Here is a 23,445-nt window from a genome sequence, read left to right as displayed (position 1 = left end):
TAGTTGTGGCTCGCAGGCTCAGTAGTTGTGGCGCACGGGCTTGGTTGCTCCGCGGCATGTGGGATCTTCCCGGACCAGGGGTCGAACCCGTGTCCCCTGCATTGGCAGGTGGATTCTTAACCACTGCGCCACCAGGGAAGCCTGGAAGCATGGAGTCTTAACCCCTGACACTGGACCACCAGGGAAGTTCCTATTTTTTCTTTTGTTGCCTGTGCATTTTTTGACATGTCCAAGAAATCATTGCCAAATTCAACATTCTGAAGCTTTAGTCCTATGTTTTCTTTTAAGAGTTTGATAGAGGGTTTTGTTTGTTTTGCTGCATTGCGCGGCTTCTGGGATCTTAGTTCCCCAACCAGGGGTCGAACCTATGCCCTCGGCAGTGAAAGCATGGAGTCCTAACCACTGGACCGCCCGGTTAGTCCCTATACTGTTAAGTCTTACATTTAGGTCTTTGATACATTTTAAGTCAATTTTTGTATTTGGTGTTAGATAAAGGCCCAACTTCATACTTTTGCATGTGGATATCTAGTTCTCCCAGCATCATTTACTGAGAAGACTCTCCTTTCCCCATTGAATGATCTTGGCACCTTTGTCAAAAATCATCTGGCCAGGGACTTCCCTGGTGGTCCAGTGGTTAAAAATCCGCCTTCCAATGCATAGGACATGGGTTCGATCCCTGGTCAGGGAATTAAGATCCCACATGTCACAGGGCAACTAATCCCGTGCACCACAACTAGAGAGAAGCCCGTGTGCCGCAACGAAGATCCTGTGTGCTGCAACTAAGACTCAACACAGCCATAAATAAATAAATAAATAAATAAATAAATAAATAAATAAAATATTAAAAAACAAAAACAAAAATCATCTGGCCATATACGTGGTTTCACTTCTGGGCTCTCTATTCTATTCCATTGGTCTATATGTCTGTCTTTAAGCCAGTAGCACCGTTTTGACTAGTTTTTGCAGTAAGTTTTGAAACTGGGAACTGAAAGTCATCCAGTTTTGTTCTTTTTCAGGATTGTGTTGACTATTCAGGATCCCTTGAGATTCCTTATGAAATTTAGTATAAGTTTTACAATTTCTGAGAAAAAATTATCAGGATTTTGATAGGGATTGCACTGAACCTGCAGAACACTTTTGAGTAATATTGGTGTTTTAGTAGTAAGTCTTCCAATTAGTGAACACAGGGTGTTCCCACTTATTTGTCTTCTTTAATCTCTTTCAGAATGTCTTGTAGTTTTCATTGTACAAGTCTTTCTCCTTCTTGGTTATTTCCTAAGTATTTTATTCTTTTTGGTGCTATTGTAAATGTAATTATTATTGTAATATGGTGGGGGTTTTTTTTTAGTTTTTTTTTTTTTTTTTTTTTTTTTTGGCTGCACCACACAGCTTATGGGATCTTCATTCCCAAACCAGGGATTGAACCCAGGCCCTGACAGTGAAAGCGCTGAGTCCTAACCACTAGACTGCCAGGGAATTCTCTGTAATGTTTTCACATCATTCATTCCTCATGTATAGAAATGCAACGGTGTTTTGTGTGTTGACTTCTAATCCTGCTACTTTGTAGAATTCATTTATTAGATCTAACAGCTTTTTGTGTGTATGTGGTATCTTTACGATATTCTACACATAAGACCATTCATCTGCAAACAGATCAGTTTACTTTTTCCTTTCTAATTTGAGGCCTTTTCTTTTTCTTACCTAATTGCTCTGGCTAGAACTTTCAATACTATGTTGAATAGAAATGGTGAAAGCAGGCAAGCATCTTTGTCTTGTTCCTGACCTTAGAGGAAAAGCTTTCAGTCTTTCACCATTATTATGTTTGCTGTGGGTTTCTCATATACAGATTTTATTATAAATATTCAGGTCTCCTCCTATTCCTATTTTGTTGAGTGTTTTTTCATGAAAGGGTGTTGAATTTCGTCTTGTTTTTTTCTGCATGATTTGAGATGATCATGTGGTTTTTCCTATCATTTTGTTGATGTGGCATGTAACATTCACTTTCCTCTGTTGAACTTTGCATTCCAGGAATATACCCCACTTGGTCATGGTGTATAATCCTTTTTTTTTTAAGGCTAGTTTTTAAAAAAATTTTTAAATTTATTTACTTTTGGCTGCATTGGGTCTTCATTGCTGCATGTGGGCTTTCTCTAGTTGAGGCGAGTGGTGGCTACTCTTGGTTGCAGTGCACAGGCTTCTCATTGCAACGTCTTCTCTTGTTGCGGATCATGGGCTCTAGGCACACGGGCTTCAACAGTTGTGGCACACGGGCTCAGTAGTTGTGGACAGTGGGCTCTAGAAGGGAGGCTCAGTAGTTGTGGCACATGGGCTTAGTTGCTCCGCGGCATGTGGTATCTTCCCAGACCAGGGCTCAAACCTGTGTCCCCTGCATTGGCAGGCAGATTCTTAACCACTGTGCCACCAGGGAAGCCCTAATCCTTTCAACATGCTGCTGAAACCTGTTTGCTAGTATTTTGTTGAGGATTTTTACATCAATGTTCATAAAGGATATTGGTCTTTACCTTTCTTACTTTGTAGTGTCTTTGTGTGGCTTTGGTATTGGGGTTATACTGGTCTTCTAGAATAAGGTGGGAAGCGTTCCTGCCTCTTCATTTTGGGGGGGAAAGTTAGGGTACAGTGCTCTGTTATATGTACTACACTGCCAGTCTCTAAGAGTTACACAGATAGAATTCAGGCAAGATTTTGCAATGAATCTTTTCTCATTTCTCAATGGTTCTTTCTCCACTTTTCCTCTTCTGGTCACTAAAATACACTCACACACAATCATTCTTGGCTTTGTGACCAAGATTAATATATCTCTGATGAAACCTGCTTTGAAGATCCAGTAGTTGAGCATGGGAGCCAGATGGGGCTTCTTGATCCCAATAATGTGTGATGCAGCCATCCAGCCCACAAGCCAAGTTGCAAGTCATGGGCCTGAGCAGGGACTGACATCAGGAATTCTACTTATCCAGATGGAAGGACCAGCCTACGCAACACGGATGCCACCATCATGCTGGTCACGGTATGAACACAGCTGGCTGCTCTTCTGACGCGGCTCAGCACCCACCCACCAGCCCGCACCCCACACCGAATGTTTGCCAGCTGCAGGGGCATCTCTCCCCATTGCATTTCACTAATTTTTGCAGAACCTGCGTCAAGCACTTCTCCACAGCCAGCGCGTGAGCCATCTGCATGCAGTGGAGGCACAGAGGGGAATTTTATGTTTGGGGCTGAGTGAAGAGGCTTTATTGGACATTTGAGAGTTCCTTCTATACTCAGTCTTCCCAGAACGCTTACTTTAAAAAGCTGTACCTAGTTATGTCATGCTCCATGTTGAGAGGTGCTATGCATAAGTGAATTTGAAAATACGTACAGAAAACAGTGTTGCAGGGACCTGCATTCTATAAAACTGGGAACCGTTATCCTGAGCTAAACGAAATATATTGTAGGCTACATTTTTTTTCCTTGTTACTGAAAACCTATTTTAAAAAAATAGACGTAAATTAGATTGCTTCCGCATTTACCAGGAACACTTGGATTCTGATCTCAGCAGTAGCTGTATAGTGACTGCATGTCATCTTGGATTACGTGGCACAATGAGACGTCCCACATCCATCTTCCACCAAAGATTCCTCAGAGCTGTGAAGGGAAGGGAGTTCTCTTAACACTGGTCTGATTACCTGTGTGCACTTCACGGAGGGTAAAGGGAGACGGTGAAAGGCTGAGTCAGAACTGCTTCCCACACAGCATGTCCAGCGAAGTGCCTGGTTAGACAGAGCTTAAGTTTTCTCAGGGAAAGAAGCTGCTGCTTGGATGTTTCTAGCGGTGAGTCCGTGGGCACCCGGAGCACCCATCCCCAGGGGAATGTGACAGTACCTCCCATCTGCCCTCTGCACCTGGGAGACAGAGAATCACTCCTGACACCTTGCATGGCCGAAATCTGGAAGATGGGCCAATCTGCACAGTTCCTGTTCTAGAAGGGAAAGCAGCATGATTCCCTCCACCCCGCCTCCAACCCTCACCGCACCAAGATTCAGTTTCAGAAACCAAGGCCCGGTGGCAGGGAAGGCTACCAAGACTCTTGCACTAAGACACTGCACTGAGAGTATGTGTGTTGGAGGGGGGGTTAAAAAAGGGAAGGTGCCCCGAGATCTAGCAAAGCTGGAATTCTGCTGCCATCCTGCTAGACTTGGCCAGTTTGGTGCTGTTACCGCTGCAAAGCAGGGGTTCCTCCCAATGCAAGCAGTAGAAGACGTGTCGTTTCTTCAACATGAATGCTACTGCAGCGCCATGAATTTTCATGCAGAACTGAGACCATCTCTTCACCCTCTGAGGGCATGAGTGTGAGTTCTGGTCTCGGCCTGGCGAGACAGGAGCATCAGGAACGCCCAGGAGGCATCCAGAAAGACAAGGCAATGTATCCGAGCACGTGGGGCCTGAGGCCTGCAAACGAGCCAAGCTGGGGAGGGAGGCTTGGAAACGAAACAGAGAAGTCCTTAACGGGACCTGATGGGTCTTTGCTGACCACTGGCCTTGGACTGTGTGATGCTTTGTTGCATCTTTTCATCTCCTCCATACTGTCTATCCTGGATGTCTGGGTCCCATCTCCTCCGAGGGGCTCCTGAGACCCCATGACCAGCTGAGGGCTTAACCGGGTGGACTTGTGGCCGCAGCTTAGGAATCTCAGCATAGGAGGTTATAAGGAGTCCACACCTAAGAATCACACTAAGCTTCACTTTCCAGAATGAAAACAACTTGTCAACATTCAGCTTCCTGTTCGGGTTTTATTCAAGTCTAGTGCTGGACGGTATTCAAATTAATGCAGAAGAGCCACACAGGGGTACTCATGTTCCAAAGACAAAACCTGAGAGAGAAGGCTGTGTGTGCTTCTGCTTTCCCAACAGGATTTATTTTGGGGTTGCAGAGATGTTTGCATAAATAAGGCTCTTCAGGTGTATCCTTGGTGCTCTGGGTTCTGATCAACAAATTTCACTTCTAACAGGCAGACTTTGATCTCCTCCTTTCATCTTCATGTCCCAAGGACTTGAAACCTGGCCACGTGTACAATTCAGTCACGTCTGTGGGCCCACCCTGCAGAGGCCCAGCCAGCTCCAGCCAGGGGCACCTACGGTCCTGCTCTGCACGTCCCCACGAGGTAGACTGTGTGCATCTCCACCAAAGGACGTGACGGAACCAACTGCCCCCCCAATCCCTTTGTCACTGAAACCAGAGCCCTAGGAAGGCGGCATCGCGAACTGGGACTCGTGGAGCACATACCACGTGCCAGGCTCTGCTAGGTGCTGCCACACGTGCCACCCAGGCCGTCCTCCCAGTGACCTCTGAGCTACATGCCACCAGTACCCCGACCACGGAGAAGACGGAGCAGAGGCCACTCAGCCACCAAGTGTCAGATGCAAGTACTGAACCCAGGGCGACAGGTTTAAGAGCCAGTGGCTGCAAAGCCCTTCCCTGCAGCACACTGCCGCCCCCACCTCCGTCGGGCCTGGACGGGGCCGCGTCCTCGTGGGCAGGGAACCTGGGTCTTGTCTCCTCCTCCCGCTCACCCTCAAACCCTGGTTTCTCCCAGGGATCCAAATGACCAATGCCTGCCTGAGTTTTTGGCTCCGCGTCTGTTTCTTCTCTGCTTTTCTCAGGCACAGGGTGACAGAGAGCCTCAAAGCCGCTCCTGCGCTTGCTGTTCGTCTTCTCCTTCCTCTGAGCAGCGAGAACGTCTGCCCTCAACCTTGGGGCAAACCTGGACAGCAGTCCACTGCTGGCAGATGGACACGTGCTTCAGTCTTGCCTAGCAGGCCTCGAGGACTGTGGCTCTCCCCGAGAGGCTGACGCTCACATTTCAGGGCCTTGGGGACTGGGTTACGGGCATGTGGGCTCTTCACCAGGAGAGGCGGGAGTAGCAGGAAGAGCATGAGCCCTGATGCGGCCGCAGGAGCAGGAGCAGTGAGGCACCGGGAGGGGAGGCTGTGTGCAAGTGTGGACTCTGCCCACGGGGCTGTGCTTGAGCGGCCTCTTGTGCTGAGGGGTCCTTGAGAGAAGCAAGCCTGCAGGCGGGTGACAAGTGGGGGGCTGGGGAAAAGAGGGGTACAAGTGAATCAAACACTTAGCAAGGAGCCTTTGCCTCTACCAGAGGTAACATCTCAAGGTAAAAATGCAGATTCAAAGCTGACCTGCGGGTACCCCCTCCTCGGCAGCTCCTGCCGGTCTTGGCCTCGGCTCCCCTCTCCCACGGAATAACCTTGCAGCTTCCCCTGCGTGTCTCACAACAGGCTTAGCCAATCCTTCCCAGGGCATCGTCCCCTACCATCGAAGTCCTGTTTAAACTCGGCTCTAGTGTCAGATGCCAGCGTGACGGCCACCCCCGGCCAAGCCGCAGCTTCCATCCACACCCTCGGCAGCGCGCCCGCCTCAGCTCAGCCAGAACTCACACAGTGAGACCATCAGACCCTTTTCACCTAACCCACAATCCTGTAGTTTAATAATTAACATTTTAAATCTCAAACATAGGAGTTTATGTATATATTCCTGTCAAATTTCATCTGGTAGATTTTGGTTCTTCATCTCGAACTGTTTTTAAAAGGCAAATTTGAGCTCTATTTTGTCACGTGATGTATTATTCTTTCCAGTGTTCCATTTTACATAGCTTTGATAACCTTCAATTAAGTGTTGAGCAAATTCTGAAATGCAACCTTCGGATACGGGTGTCCTCACCTCTCAACAGGCTGGCGTTGAACCCACAGGCAGGTAAACAATGAAGCAACTCACTTGCTAGGCTTTCCCCACCTTTTACTCTAGAGCTTAGATACGTCAGTTTTGATGGTGATGACTTGAATATGCTTTTTAAAACATATGATGAAAAGTACTTACTCTTTTAATTAAAAAAAAAAAAAAAACAACAGAAAACTATACGTTATCACAAACTCTTGAACAGAAGATGCCATAGGAAAATTTTAGATATTCTGAACTTCACTGATAGGACTTGGAAGGCCAAGACATCAGAGGAAAACTCAAGGTAGAAAAACCCTTTTGAAGAACATGAAGTTTTTCAAGACTAAAAGTAACTGTCTTTCATGGGCAGTGCTCCCCTGGAAGACTGTCAATTTTTTTTTCCTATTGGGTGTTTTTACATGTTTAATATTCGGTCATTTTCAGCTTTGTTCTTTGGCTGCTCAGACGGCCCTTTCTAAGATATCCATAGTCAGTCCCTCTGTTCTGTCTTCAGTAGTTTAAGTTGTAGGACATCTGGTTGCTAATAAGGTCCACCTGCAGGTCACTGGTTTACCATGAAAGGATGGAACCCAGGAACAGCCAGATGGAAGAGGTGCACAGGGCGAGGGACCGGGAAGGGCACGGAGCTTCCCCCCAACTCTGAGCGGCCACTCCCCAGCTCCACGTGTCCAGCAGCCTGGGAGCTCCTTCCATGTGCTCTGAGGAAGCAAAGTTCTATGCCCTTTGAATGAAACGAAAGGTGAACCGGGTGTGTCCTGTATTGTCTCTTTTCACATCAAATGTGCAGCATGCCTGCACTCGTGGTGAGGTGCCTGAGGCAGGTACAGAGCTGTCAGGGATCAGCCGTCCCACCATCGGCATCCCAGGGCCTGTGTGGAGGACATCCAGGGTCACGTTCCAGGTTCCTTCCTTTTACACCACCTGTCTGATTCCTGGCCCCTCTTGTACCCTTACAAACCACTGTAACTCCTTCCTGTAAGAGTATGGAGCAAAACCAAAAAATCCTGGCCTGAGCAAAAAACTCTTGTTCCTGCCATTTAACTTCATAGAGAACTTAGGCTGGGGCACAGGCAGGAAGAAGGGCAAGCAGCATCGTGCACCAGCCTTTCCTACAGTCCCGGCTTCTTGCACACACAGGGCCGGTGCACTCATCGCCTTTTGCTGACTGGCGCCTGCCACCATGCTTGCCCCTCGCAATTTGGGATCTGGGCACTTTCTTCAGTGTAGACCCAGACGCAGTCAGTGGAGAAGACTGCTCAGTGCTGTCGGGTATTAACCACGGTGTTTATTTTCTGTAACGTTCTGACATCTTGGGGGCCTGTGGGCTGAGGAGAGAGCCCTCTGCAAGCTGGCTAGCTCCCCGGGATGGCAGGGGACATCTGTGAGCGTGCCACTCACACGCAAACCAGCCAAGCCAGAGCCCTCCCCAGCTCTTACCCTCCCAGGCCAGTGTCTCCTCTGCCCCAAGTCACCCCAGGGCCAGGGAGGGGACAACTGGAAGCCACCCCTAGAGCCCAGAGCCTGCTGAAATGACTCAAGCTGTCCAACCCCAGGCCTGCCCAGACTTGCTAACCCTACCTCGCCCACTCCTTCTTCCAGGAGCCACGAGACGGGTTCGGCCACGCTTCCTCCTCGCCCTCGGCCTGCTGACAGACCCTGGTGCTTCTCGTGGGCCCCGTGCAGTGTGGTGCAGCCCTCTTCTCGGGAGCTGTGAGTCAAGAACTCTTCAAGGCAGCAGTTTCCGAGTCTGTCATCTTATCACACCTGATCAGGACACATCCTGTGTACATTTTAACACAGGTCAATCCTCCCTCTGGACATTTCTTCTCTGGTCATAAGAGGCTGGGTAAGCAACCCACTCCTAACGGAAACAGCCCACACACAGGCTATGTGCACCCTTCCAGGGCAGGATCTCACAAGCACCACTCAACCAGCAACATGCCTGGCGCATCCACAGGGGCGTCCCGTGATGCTGTTGCTTCAGTGCGGGCCACCGTCCCGGCAAAGACAGAGCTTCTTGGTGCCATATCCCTGCTGGGGCACCGCACCTGGTCCCAGATGCCGACAGGGAAAGGGGCATTTGGGGCTTGCCACTGCTGCAGAGGCAAGGCAATGCTTTCCTTCCTGGAACAGTTTACAAGAAGGGAAATTACACTCCCTGAAAAGCCACGTTACAGGTTTCCTTGCTTTAGCTCAATAGCATACCTTTCTCCAATCATCTGAGCTTTCATTTTCAGTGTTTCAAGGTTGAGGATAGTTGGGAAATGGAGATGCCCCAAGCCCAGGACAACGTTCCTGTGTCAGAATTAAATGATTTATTTATTTCCTAACGAGGCTCATCTAACACGTGCTTTCTCTAGGAGACACCTCATGGCCTCCTGCACTTAGGCACCATGAGTGAAATCTGTCAGCAGGCACTAACATGGCGCTAACCCGATCGGAGAGGGTGGCTGTTCACAGCCCGAGATGAACAAAGCAGACAGAGCAGTGCCTCGTTTGACCACAAGGCCAAGTGTGCATCCCACTGGTCTGTGCGTGTCCGAGAATGACCATGAAAAGTGCCCCAAGTATGGATCTGGGGCCGTGGAGAAACTCTAGTGAGCAAGCCAACATGCAAGCCTGGAACCCCGAATATGGAGGGCAGGCCGTACACCATCGACCTGAGGGATTTCACACCCTGTCCACAGCCTCGCCCCGTCTCTCACTGCAGCCCAGCAATAGGTCTGAAGGGCTCAGAGATGACACCCGCACAGCTCAGCCTGCATCTGCACAAGGGCATCCCAGGGGGCACCAGCAGCGTGGGTCTCCGTGTGCTCACGGGAGCGGGTCAGCATCCGCGATCCTCTCTCTGCCCCTGGAGCCCCCATGCATACCCCGGGGTGTGCTCCTCGGGAAGGGCCCCGTCGTCCAGGGGCTCGTCACTCCCCGTCTCCCACAGGCAGTCCTTGGGAGAGAGGTCATCGTCCATGCGGGGCTTGGCCTTCCTCCTCCTCATCAGCAGCCACGCTGGGCCCACGCTCCCGCGCCCTTTCTCTCTCCTCCTCTTGTACTCCAGGATCTGCTTGTTGAGAGCCTCGTGGTCGATCCCACACAGACTCGGAGGTGCAGCGGGGCCCAGGGTATCACACGGCAATGCAGTGTCCAGGGCCTCGGGGTCACTGGAGAAGAAATTCACACCATGCACAATACTTCCTACAGCCATTTGCTTATGCACTGTCCTAACACCTCTCTAAGGGAAACTGTGGAAACTGAACAGAAGTGGGGTTTGCTCTGGCGTTCTCGTCCAGAACCCCTCGGCCAGCACTCCTGGAGCCCGTGCGTGGCTCAGGCCAGCATACTTCCGGTGCAGCCATTGTGTACTGACATTAAATGCGTTTTCATTTTTTCCCCACTTAAACATGGCTAGTACACTAGGCTAGTTAAACAGAATTATTGGGGAGATGGGACGGGGGAGGGATATTTAGATCTGTTGCTCAGGTTACTTGATGAACCAAAAGAGAAGAGTCTATTCTGAGAGCAAAACCAGAGCAATCCTTTCAAAACCCAAAGCTGGCCACATCATGCCTCTAACCCTAACTCTCTGATCTGGAAGGGCTCCCCACCTGCCTCTCCCCACGTCCACTCATTGCTGATCCGGAACCCGGGGACTCACTGCCGCCTGGGGCCTCTGCTCTAGCTCAGGGGTCTGAGCGCTGCAGCCCATCCCCTGGCAGCCTGGCTGGGGCTCCCCACCCCGAGGCCCTGACGGTACCCATATGATGCTGACACAGTTGATCTACGGAACACAGGCCAGCCACGTGGCGCGGCTGCTCCCTCACGTGGAATGGGGCTCCCCCACCCCCGAATCCTCACGTCACCTTCTCAGAGGCCTATCCTGGTGTTTACTGTTCACAGATGTTCCCTCAGTGCGAGAACAGGGCCTGCCAGGGAGTGGAGAGACTGAACCGCTGCTGCCAGCACTCAAGAGTCCAGGCCCTAGCACTTCTCTGTGGACCCCCAAGGCCCTCCTGACAGGCTCGCCCAGGGGCTGGGCTGGGCCCCAGGGCAAGAGCCAAGGGCACAAAGCAGGGCCTGCTGCCCCTCGACACCTGGCTGGGGACAGGCAGGACCGTGCAGCTGCCGTGGAAACCAGCAAGTCCACACCTGGGTGTCTGCCCGAATCAAAAACATATGCCCACACGTATCACCTGAAATCATTTTGCACAACATCTTTTTCATCCGGGGGTCCAAAATCAGCAATTGCCAGTAAGCGATCAACCTGAAAAGGAACAGACAGAGGGTGATTCTCGAGCCACGCCGCTGCCTGCGTCGGAGCCGGGCGCCAGCCGAGTGCGAGCGTCCGCTGCCCGGTGCCGGCCCAGCCACAGGCCTCGAGCCCGCCCGACATCCTTCCCTCCGGTGACGCTGCCCACGCCCGCTACCTTAATCACACTTTCTCTGATAATGGACTGAGGCTTTTTAAAAACTACACTTAAAACTTGTAAACGTTAGTCAAATTTACAAAGAAACCAGTTAAATATTAGTTGAATTACTAACGCTTACCGGTTTCTAACGAAGTTTCATAAAATGTTTCAATTTTGCCACAGAATTTGCGGGGAAACCCCCCAGTGTGGTAACGTGAGCGTCCAAAGTCTAGCGTGTGGCTCCGGTCCCGCAGGGGCTGAGGGGCCTACACTGCGGACAGACCCTGCTCCTCAGCAGGGCCCGTCGAGGGCCTCTCCACCTTCACGCGTCTGTTCTGACTGCCGCCAGGTCGTCCTACTGGGGCCGTGCACTGAGACCCGACCTCCTGCTTCAGCGCAAGCCCAGGCGAGCCTGGTCCACAACCGGGCCCCGTCATACGCAGGAACTAAAGCATCATCACCAACCGGTGACACGCCAATCAAACCACAAACGTGAAAAGAAGCAGAACTGGAGACAAATCAGTCCACAGAAAGTACCTGGAACAGGACTGACGATGCTACAAAACAAGGACAAACTGGCCTCCTCCAAAGTTAAAAGTGGGAGAGAATATTCACAATGAAGATTTCTTCCAACCGACTTGTACCAGATCTACAATGAACGTACACAACTCAATAATAAGCAAACCTTATTAAAAATGGGCAAGAGACTTTAACTGATCCACAAAAGGAGGAATGACCAGTAGGCACATGAAAAGATGCTCAATATAATTAGTCATCAAGAAAATGTAAGTTTAGGGGGCTTCCCTGGTGGCACAGCGGTTAAGAATCCACCTTCCAATGCAGGGGACGCGGGTTCCATCCCTGGTCGGGGAACTAAGATCCCACATGCCGTGGGGCAACTAAACCCGCACGCTGCAACTAGAGAGAAGCCCACAACGAAGAGCTGGCACGCCCAGTGCAGCCAAAATTTAAAAAAAAAAAAAAAAAAAAAAAAAAAAAAAAAAGAAAGGAAATGCAAGTCCGCACGCTGCAACTAGAGAGAAGCCCACAACGAAGAGCTGGCACGCCCAGTGCAGCCAAAATTTAAAAAAAAAAAAAAAAAAAAAAAAAAAAGAAAGAAAATGCAAGTTTAAACCATCAGGGTGGTAACACCAGGGGCTGGCGAGGATGTGGAGGATCAGGAACTCTGACGCTATGGTGGGAGTGCCGACAGCACGGCCGTGGTTAAAGCGGCCTGGCGGTTTTCTGAAAGTTAAACATACACTTGCTACTCCTAGGAAGTGACCTAAAGGAAACAAAACATACAGCCACAAAAATCTGTACACAAATGTTCACAGTGCTTCACTCTTTATAGCCAAGGACTGGGAAAAAGGAAAATGTCTATCAAAAAGTGAATGAGTAAGTAAACTGCAGTACAGTTGTACAATGGATGCTGCTTACCAATAAAAAAGGAACTACTTACACATGAAACGACATGGATGAATCTCTAAAACACTGTGCTGAGCAAAGCCAGATGCAAAAGACAACATCCCGATTCTATTCATGTGAAATTACAGAAATCTCACCAGGCAAAACCAACCTACAGTGACTGAAATCAGAAGGGTGGTAGGGGAGAGCTGACCAGGGTGAGCAGGGGTGGCGATGACACAAAGGTACGCGTTTGTCAAAGGAGGCATGTCTCAACATAAATTAAGCCTCGGTAAAGCTTATTTTACTAACAAAGAATCAAATCCAAACACAACCTCAAATTCTAACATGTTAACAGGCCACCGGGCTAACTTCTTGTAGGGAAGGGGAGCTCTGAGCTCAGATGGTGCGGGCCAGGCCATGTGCAGTGGGGCAGCGGGTGCCCCTGCGTGGTGGGCAGCGGCTACCCGACACCTGCTCTCGGAAGCCTGACCGTCAGTGGGGAGACGAGTGTGCATGTACCACAATACGGGCGTCAGAGTTTATGTATTTCCCTTCAAAATTCAGATAAAAAAAGTTTTTTCCTCTATAGTTACAATAAAAATCAACATTTTAAAAAACTCTTGGGCTTCCCTGGTGGCGCAGTGGTTGCGCGTCCGCCTGCCGATGCAGGGGAACCGGGTTCGCGCCCCTTGACTGGGGCTTCCCTAGTGGTGCAGTGGTTGAGAATCTGCCTGCCGACGCAGGGGACACGGGTTTGAGCCCCGGTCTGGGAGGATCCCACATGCCGCGGAGCAACTGGGCCCGTGAGCCACAACTGCTGAGCCTGCGCGTCTGGAGCCTGTGCTCCGCAACAAGAGAGGCCGCGATAGCGAGAGGCCCGCGCACCGCGATGAAGAGCGGCCCCCGCTCGCCGCAACTAGAGAGAGCCCTCGCACAGAAACGAAGACCCAACACAGCCAAAAATTAATTAATTAATTAAAAAAAACAAACTCTTGACTGAAGTGCAACATCTATGGGAAAGGTACAGAAATCATTAAGTGTAGCTCAGTGACATTCCACAAACTGAACACACCTGTGGACATCCCCGTGACACTTAGAAGATGAACCCCAGAAGCTTCCTTCAGGCCCCTCCTGCTCACTCCCCTCCCCATGACAGCCATCACTTTTACTTCCAACACCAAAGATTAGCCAGGCTTTTCCTGAGCGTTTTATGAACAGAAGCACTCAGAGCGTGGCCTTTCCTTGGCTCCACGTCTGGTGGGACGTGGGTCAGGTGACTGTTCCAGAGCACGTCCGTCCATTCTGCTAACTGCACTCGCGAGAGATGCTCGGCCAACATTCCCGGCCATGTCTGTGGGTACTGCGGGGGGGCGGGCCTCGAGGGTCACAGACTCAGCTTCCATGGGGACGGCCAGTCTCCAACGGGGTGCCGTGAGCCGCCCTCCCGCCAGGCCTCACCCCTCGGCGCTCGCACCCTCACTCCTGTAAGGAAAGCCCTCACAGAGGGGTGTGCGCTGGAACCTGGTTTTCATTCTTGCTCTCTTGATGGGCACCTCTGCGTGTGTTTATTGGCAGTACCATCGATGGTGCTGAATTACTCAGGGTTCAGTTTGGACAGAGATTATTACTAGTCCTCTTTCAAATGTCCAGACCGGTGACCTGAAGATTATCCTGAGGATGCAAAGGAAGCTGCTGAAACTGGTAACATGTTAGCAGTTGCAACTACCTGTGATTTTTGGTGCAACCAATATAAGACACAAATAAACGGACTGATAGAAGACTCAAAGTTTCGTCCAGGATTCCCAATTTCAAATTTCTGTCTCTAGCCCAGTGCTTTATCAACAGCTGACTTTAAATCTATTAAAAACATACACAGTGTTTGAAAAACACTGCCCTGACTTGACGCCAGGGGAAGCAGTGACTACGCCCTCAAATGATCACCTACCCAAAGCAGAAACCCCTCTGGTCCAGCCTTCACTTCTGACTACAGTGAGGCAGAAGCCGCAGGACTCCGAGGAGCCAGCCGAGGCCTGACCGTCCCTTGGCCCCCAGGCCAACAGCTGAGCTCTGGGCACGTGCAGGACCCACCATCACCGCGTGGCACGTGGCCGACCCCTGGCCACTTCCCCCGAGCACACGGGGCAGGACAGACGCTAGAGGTCTCCAATGCAAACACCCATCAGCACAGCCTCTGGAATAAGGCCCTCCCAGAAACACTTAAGCGCGCACACATCTCCCTCCCTCCAGTGACCTTTTCTGGAAAGGAACCCACACAGCCAGGTCGGACCTTGCAGCTCTGAATTCTTCCTCCACAGAGAGAGGGACGAGCCAGCAGAGCGCGCACCCCCTGAGACAGGTGGGTCCTCCCACCAGCCCCACCCGACGTGCCCGGGGATCCCTGCTGAGTATCTGCACAGCACACCCATGACCTAAACTCCACTTGAGCTGTCAGCGGCACTGCAACTTCCCTCCTGTTCCCCTTTCTAGCTAGGAAATCACACAACTATCAAAGTTATTATCCACATAATGTTTTCAGTATCGCTTGTATCATGAATAACAAAAGACAACAATGTACAATTAGATTTTTTTTCCCCTCTGGGACTCTAAATACTACGTAGTCCTACAGTGAGTAACAGCCACCTAATCATAATCCCGTAAATGCTACTGTTTTTCTCAGTACTTTTTAAAGGTATAACATACCTTAATAACCACGAAGTAACCACCACCCAGATCAAAACGTATGTATGTTTTAACAGGTTTTTAGCCTTTATAATTAACCTATACCTAAAACAAGGAAAATAATTATGAAACAATTACAGTTACAGGACAGGACATAAATGTGTCAGCCCGAACAGTGTACAGTAACCATGGACAGACTGAAATCTAGGGAAGTGAGAGAAGGAGGTAAGCACAGGAGGGCAGCTCTGACTGCTTCAAGTTTGTAAACTGAGAGAGAAAGGGATCTGCTTTACTAGTTAGGGCTATACTGATGAGCATTAAAACATTAAAGCCATACAAAGTGGTTACCTCTGGGGAACAGGGCTGAGAACAAGGGCACAGGTGCCTTACTTTTCATCTGTACCCTTCTATTACCTTTTAAAAACTGTATATGTTATCTTTTGAATATTTAAAAATTAAATTTAAAATCTTACCCATATAAAAGTTTACATCATAAAAAGGTAATTATGTAAAAGCCTTACCTCCACTACAGCTGCATTTTTTTTGTCCTGAACAAACACTATTGGCGGCACGTTCCTCAGGGTCTGCTGGGACATCAAAAGGTGCCTGGAGAGAGAAAGAGATTTGTGCAGTCACAGGTGACACCTGGTGGAGGGGTGACAGTGCCAGAAACAGAAAATGTCATCTCACAAAGAGGTGAGGCATGATTTTTAAAATTAACTAATTAATACATTTATTTTATTTATTTGGCTGCGCTGGGTCTTCATTGCTGGGCGTGGGCTTTCTCTAGTAGCGGCGAGCGGGGGCTACTCTTCGTTGTGGTGCGCAGGCTTCTCACTGCGGTGGCTTCTTTTGTTGCGGAGCGCGGGCTCTAGGCACGCGGGCTTCAGTAGTTGCGGCTCGCGGGCTCTAGAGCGCAGGCTCAGTAGCTGTGGCGCACGGGCTTAATTGCTCCGCGGCACGTGGGACCTTCCCAGACCAGGGCTCGAACCGGTGTCCCCTGAATTGGCAGGCAGATTCTCAACCACTGGGCCACCAGGGAAGCCCCGAGGCATGAGTTTTGCTTATCACATTCTTCAAAGATGAAGTCTTCCTTAGCCAACTGCCACGTTTCAACAGGGATACAAAATGCATGATCACGACTGTTTTTAATTTTCTAAATGCAACTTTTGAGATCCTTATAAATAGTCTGACGTGCACTTGGGACATTCCTGGGCATCACTGTGGCCTTGGGCTCTGTGGTTTGGGCACCAACAACCTGCCAGTGCTTCGTCCCTCCACCCGACCAACACTCATTGGCAACAGCGCCACAGAAGTGTGGCTGCCGGCCGCGCTTCCCGGACGTCAGACACATTAACGATCTTCCCATTACCCAGTCACGCAATACATGCGGATCCAGGGGCAACAAGTATCCAGTGAAAACACTGCTGTGACACACAGCACATCTGCTCAGTGACGCAGTTATGGGAAAACCTTTACACTAAACCTTGGTGATCAAAAGAGTTGGGAAAAGGGACATTCTGTTCAACTGAATTTTCTGTTACCTAAAAACTAATCAGAAAACAGCAGGAACTCCAGTCCCGAGGGCTGCTCTGCCAGGTCTCTGCATCTTTAAGACTGAGGAGAAAACTGAGTAGCTTCTTCTTTTTTTTTTTTTTTTTTTTTTGCGGTACGCGGGCCTCCCTCTGTTGTGGCCTCTCCCGTTGCGGAGCACAGGCTCCGGACGCGCAGTCTCAGCAGCCATGGCTCATGGGCCCAGCCACTCCGCGGCATGTGGGATCCTCCCAGACCGGGGCGCGAACCCGGTTCCCCTGCATCGGCAGGCGGACGCGCAACCACTGCGCCACCAGGGAAGCCCCTGAGTAGCTTCTTTACTCTCACCCAGCTCAGCGGTTCTCAAAATCCTTGGTCTGAGGACCCCCTTTATACTCTTAAAAATTATTGAGGACGCCAAAGACCTTTTGTTTATGTGGGTTACATCTACCAATATATACCAGACTAGAAATTAAAGCTGAAAAAATGTAAAAATATGTATTTATTAATTCATTTAAAATAACTACTATATTTTAAAAGAAATTAATGAGAAGAGTGGCATTGCTTATGTAGTTGCAAATTCCTTTAATACCTAGCATAATGGAACAGCTGGATTCTCATCTCTGTATATGTATTCAATCTGTTGTTATTTTGTTTAAAATAGAAGAAAATCTGGCCTCACAAGACATCTGTAACTGAAAAGGAAAGAGTATACGCACAGCCTTTCAGAAAAGTGTAGATCTTCTTTGATGCTATACAAAAACTCAATAAATAGTAGTTTATTAAAGACTGCAATGTGGAATCTGAAACCAGATCAATGAACAGCATTCTCTGTACATTAAAATCCATTGGCCCCCTTGCCCTTTGAATTGATCTCTCCCCGTGTGTGATTTTGTAACCTCATGCCTTGGTCTTTTAGAAAATACTGGTTCACCAAGTCACACAGATTTTCAGAATGATGATGTATTTTACAATACGTCACCTCCAATCTCATCAAAAGGGTCTTACATACCATGAAGCTGTCAAACCCAAAGTGGTGGATACAAGTTTTCTAAAATTCTGATTTTCACTGAAAGCTTAAATTTTACCACTGGCAACAAATATGGTCAGTTGTGCCCCTGAAGTGACAGGTTCACTTTGCTCACTTTGGAGAAAATGTCTGTCCTATACCCACATCTGAATAACCATAGTTGGTTCACTTGTTCTTTCAAGTGAAGGGTCTATTTTGGGTCACAATCAGCAACTGCAGTGTTTTTCCGAGACAACCATCAGAGCTTCTTGCACACTTCCCACCACAGACAGTAAAAAGATGTGCCAAAGGGTCGAGATACGCCATCACGGATATTCTTCAATAAAGCTGGCAGTGCACTGCCACGAGCATGTGCTGAAGCTACAATGACCGCCAGGACATCTGGGCCAGCAGTTTTACCCCCATGGCTTCAGTACCAAACGTCAGCACGGTGAGAACGGAAAGCCACACCTCACTGTGAAAAAGCTCTCGCTTCATCAACCGCCCCCTACAAAGGAGCTCGGGGGTCCCTGGGGACCCGGGATCACACCTCAAGAACTGCTGACCTAGATTATGGCTTGTGTGAAGGCGTAAGTTCTGCTCTGAATTCAAGAAAATGCTTCCCAAATTTTCCTTAAAAGCAAAACTAGTGAACAAAACCAGCTGGAAGGCAGGGTCGAGGAGAGGCCTCACCTCATGTGCGCAGCGCTCCTCTGCAGGACGGCCGCCACGTTTGCGTCCTGAGCCTCTGAGACAGTCGTCCTCCAGAACACGCGGCAGGTGGAGAAGTCTGAAGTCAGAGAGACCTGAGCCCAGCCCCAATTACTCTCAGCTCACCTGGGCTCTTGGAGACAGGGTGCGTCAGGAGAGAAGCACTAACGCACGGGCAGTCCTGGTTTCAGGCACCGGCTGCCAGGGCTAGTGCCCCAAGCACACGGCTGGGGAAGGTGGAAGCGTCACCTCCCCTGAGCTGCCCCAGCCTCCACCCCACTCGCAGAAATGCCTCGGCCGCTGCTACTGCCCCTCCTGCTTTCCCTTCGGCTGAACGCAATCCGCTCTGAGGGCACAGACGGCGGAAGCCACCTCCCGTGTCTTTACACCAAGATAAAGGCAGATCATCCACCACTCATCTGACCCCCAGACCTTCAGACGCCCCATTTCATCACTTACTGGGCTCTGAGCACCCTCGGTGCTGTCTGGGCAAAGACCCCCCACGGCCCCGGGCACAGCGAGACACCTGCTTTTGCACCCCACAAACCCCTTCCTCTTCTCATACCCAGACGGCCACACCGAGCATCCCTTCCGCCTTTTCTAACTGCCAGGCGACGACAGAGGCGCGAGACCCGCAGTCCCTCCTTGGCCCCGAGGCCTACCTTGGAGAGCTCCACATTCAAGTCGTAGAGCTCCTGGCTCACTTCTGGGGTGCACAGCAACTCAGTCAGCGCTTTGTAGAGGAGGCCGTTCAGGGCCCTGAGGCGCACGTGGTCTTCCCTCCTGGCTCTCTTGGAGGTGCTCTTTGTCAGGGATGCCCACTGAGACGGCTTGTGAGTCTCCGTTAAGAAGAAAGGCAGGCACACAGGCAACATTACAACTGTACATAAACTTGTACTAACTGACGATAAAGGTCATTCTCGGCCATCTTAGTTTTCATGAAGATACAGTTTATTTTACAGACCAGGACCCTTCTAGATTTTACCTACCATCCCTTAAAGCTCAAGAGTACTGCCAAGCATGTATTTTTTTCCAAAAAAATTTTTATTGAAATATAATCCACATAGCATAAAATTCTCCTTCTTAAAAGGACAATTCGGAGGTTTCTAGTATATACAGTGTATTTTTTCTATCAAAAACCATTTATTACATAAACTCTCACAGTACAGGTATATTTCAGAGATATCGCAGGTCTGTTCCAGACCACTGCAATAAAGCAAATATCACAATAAAGTGAGTCACACGCATTTTTTGGTTTCTCAGTGCATATAAAAGTTATGTTTACACTATACTATAGTCTATTATGTGTGCAATAGCAGTATGTCTAAAAACAATATACATACCTTCATTAAAAATATTGCTAAAAAATGCTAACATCACCTGCTAATGCAGGGTTGCCATAAACCTTCTATTTGTAAAAAACACGGTACCTGGGAAATGCAATAAAAAAAGGTATGCCTGTGTATCTACACATATATGTGTTACACACACACACACACAAACTGAATGGACATTACCATATTAGAATTTGATAACAGATACGACATCCCGTAAATTTTGTTTTCTTTTCTCTCCGGCCGCACTGTGTGGCATGTGGGATCTTAGTTCCCCAACCAGGGATCGAACCCACGCTCCCTGCAGCCGAAGTGCGGAGTCTTAACCACTGGACTGCCAGGAAGTTCCCTAGTGTAATTTTTTTAAAAGGTAAAAATTCCATGGTTCCAGTGTATCTAGTCCCACCTCTACAGACCCTGTCCCCTCCAATATTGAAATGGAAGGGCTGGACAGTTGCCGAGTTTTGGAGCCTCACACCCACCAAGATTCTCAAGTGGCTCATCACTACTCCGCTATACTTACCAAGTGAGAGCCCAAGGAAGGACCTTCATACCAAAACTTCTTCCTACGGGGAGAAAATAAGAACTATGCTGGATACTGATGGCAAATCAAATAAGAAACAGTTACAAAAGCTAACGTCACAACTGTTTCTCAGGGGCTAGCCCTAGGTTACTCGGGGCCTAAAAGATTTAGATACCCAATGGACAGCAGCACGGGTTGTGGGGAGAGACAGACGACAGTTCCAGTTCAAGCTTGTAACTTTTACCTAAAGTCTACCTCTAGTCCCAAAGGTAGAGAATGAGGACCTTAAAAACACACCTACCAAACTGCACATGAGCACTGTCCTCTACTGAATAAAGCTGTTCCCCAGGGGACGGTTAACGACTGATACCGCCACACATCAACTGGGACTGAACAGCTAAGTAAACAGAAGGCAGATGGGGGATCCAGGCGCCTCGCCGTTGCAGACAAGCAAGGGAAGGAAGTGAGAATGATTCGTGTGCCAGTGGATTAGGGCTGGAGATCAGTACGAACTCAAGTTTCACTTATTACAGCTACAGGTGGTGACACGCAGAAACATTTCTAGATAAGCACAGACACAGGGATTAACATAAACGCTATTTTTTTTTTGCTTTGCCAGCTGAAAGGGTCTAAAAGACAGACACCCCAGCAGCAATGAACATACTAAGCTCTCAGATCATGGTTTCTGACTCCTGTTTCCAATAAAGGAACCAGAGCTCCTTGGTGAAATGGCTGATTCTAGGGTCGAGGCATCCTGTGGTGCCAGAAAGTAAGGAAGTGCTAAAAAAAAAAAAAAAAAGTTTTCTAGTTTAAAAACTACTTCAAAACCCCGTAATAACGGGGTGTGTCAAAGGGATATAGGAGCCACCTGAAAGAGCTCCCAATGGTCAAAGCTGGAACAACTTGAGCAAAATTAAGTAGTACTGGATTATAACCCGTGAGTCCATCCTGAAGAGTTAATAAATGGAGAAAAAGAGACACATCTCCCCTGCAAAATTTCAAATAATTCCCCACTCCTTAGGTGTGAGCTGCATACGGTGACTTCCCCCCAAAGAAGACAGTATGGAACTGGGGGGCTGGGCGGTAACTTCACAGTGGATAAACCTGACAGACACAAATGATCTCAGTCAGTCATCAAGACCAACATCAACAGTGATACACCATGTTGAGAGCATGTATGTGTTCACAGGATGTGATGAAAATGGCACTTTACATCTGTGGTCTTCCTCCCCCAAACCAAACCCCAGTATACTCAAGAGAAAAACATCACGCCAATCCCAACAAAAGGGCATCCTACAAAATATCTAACCAGTACTCTTCAAGCTGTTGAGGTCATCAAAACAGGGACAGTTTGAGAAACTGCCACACTCAAGAGGAGCCTAAAAAGATGACGACTAAATGTAATGCGGTCCCTGGATGGGATACTGGAACAGAAAGAAGACGTTAGGGAAAAACTAAGGAAACGTGAATAAGGCATGGCCTTTAGTTAATAATAACGTATCAATGCTGGTTCATCAATTGTAACAAATGTGCTGCACTAATATAAGAGGTTAATAGAAGGGAAACTGAATGTGCTTATATGGGAACTCTACTCATCTTTGCCAATTTTTCTGTAAACCTTAAACTTTTAAAAAAGTGTATTAAAACAAAAACATACATATCTACAATTGAATTTAAATGATACGAAATCAACATAATTTATTATACTTACCTCTCATCATAAAAAACCTATCTGACGAGCTTTCTTCATTCCTCAAATTAACCTCACAGAGAAAAAAGCACTAATATGGAAAGGAAATTCTTCCTTCTCTATGTGATGCAACTACTCTCCCGAAAAACGCTTCTAGCAACGAGAATCATCATCCTTCAGTATCTGTGGGGAATCAGCTCGAAGACCCCAAAGATACCAAAATTGGAGGACGCTCAACGCGCTGTATTTGCATACAACCTCCGCACATCCTCCCGGATACATTAAATCATCTCTAGGTTACTTAATACTACGTAAATAGTTGCCAGCAAGGCAAGTTCAGGTTTTGTGTTTTAGAACTTTCCGGAGTTTTTTCGGAACATTTTCAATTCAAGGTTGGTTGAATCCGAGGATTAGGAACCTCGGACCCAGGGTGGACTGTAAATGTATACATCACTTTGCTTCATAAATTCACGATGCACTCTTAGCTTTTAGGAGACTTAAAACTTTACCGTCACAGCTGTGTAAAAGAACAGAAAAAAGGCTGGGTGGAAAAACGTTAACTGTAAGAGGTGGGCTCCCTGGGGAGCTTTCAACAGCCATTAACCTAACAGGCAGAGGCTGCGCTTACTGACGCGGCTGGGAGCTCGGGCGCCAGGCCAACGCGCCGGGGGTGGACCCCCCTGCGGACCCGGACCCCGACCCCGCCGAGCCCCCCGCCCGCGGAGCCTCCCTCCCCACGGAGCCCCCCGCCCGCGGACGCCCCGCCCCGCGGAGCCCCCACCCCGGGCCACTGGCCCCGACGCCCCCGCCCCCACGCGGGGAACAGTACTTGGTTTTCGAAGCAAATTTCTTGAGTAGGTTCTTGCCGCAGGAGACCGGCGAGCTGTGCAGGCCTCGAGCGCCGCCCAGAAGGAGCCCCACATGGAGACGCCCGACCCCGCCGAGAGCCGCCCACATGTCCGCCGAGCGACTGCCGACCGGGTGACCGGAGGCGGGGTGACGTTGGCGGTGAGACGTGGGGCGGGAAGACGTGCAAACGGAACGACGTGAGGCGGCTCGGGGCGACGTGGGGCGAGGCGACGTGCGAAGTCGCCGGGAGACTGGGCGGGACGAGAGGATAAGGCGGCATCTGAAGGACAGGTAGGCGGGACGTGAAGCGGCGGGGCGGAGCGACTTGCGGCTAGGGCCGGGGACAGGCGTGACGACGCGTGAGGGAGGGGTGGCTAGACACGGCGTGGGTGGGGTAGTAGGCGGGGCCGGGTGACGTGAGGGAAGGGGAAGGGCGGGACGCCTGTGGGCGGGGCCAGACAACACGTGGTGGGGAGCGGAGACTGATGACGTAACTGAGGAGCGGGGACGGGACGTGATGACGTTTATGCGGAGGCAGGGCCAGCTGGCGCGTGGGC

At 49.5% G+C, this 23,445-nt stretch overlaps 1 protein-coding gene across 1 annotated transcript; it reads right to left on the bottom strand.

Moving 5' to 3' along the window:
- Window positions 1-1,311: 1,311 nt before the first annotated feature.
- On the bottom strand, window positions 1,312-23,168 carry RBFA (ribosome binding factor A). The gene is given in 9 exon segments (XM_024133927.3): window positions 1,312-6,087; window positions 9,621-9,905; window positions 10,935-11,005; window positions 15,761-15,845; window positions 18,475-18,587; window positions 19,155-19,331; window positions 20,350-20,392; window positions 22,869-23,141; window positions 23,143-23,168. Coding segments are annotated over 9 exon segments (1,419 nt in total). The 3' UTR covers window positions 1,312-5,741.
- Window positions 23,169-23,445: the final 277 nt, after the last annotated feature.

This window comes from Physeter macrocephalus, chromosome 19, assembly GCF_002837175.3.
Source record: "Physeter macrocephalus isolate SW-GA chromosome 19, ASM283717v5, whole genome shotgun sequence".
NCBI lineage: Eukaryota > Metazoa > Chordata > Mammalia > Artiodactyla > Physeteridae > Physeter > Physeter macrocephalus.
Note: the sequence above shows the minus strand (reverse complement) of the source record. Positions and strands in the feature narration are given on the sequence as shown.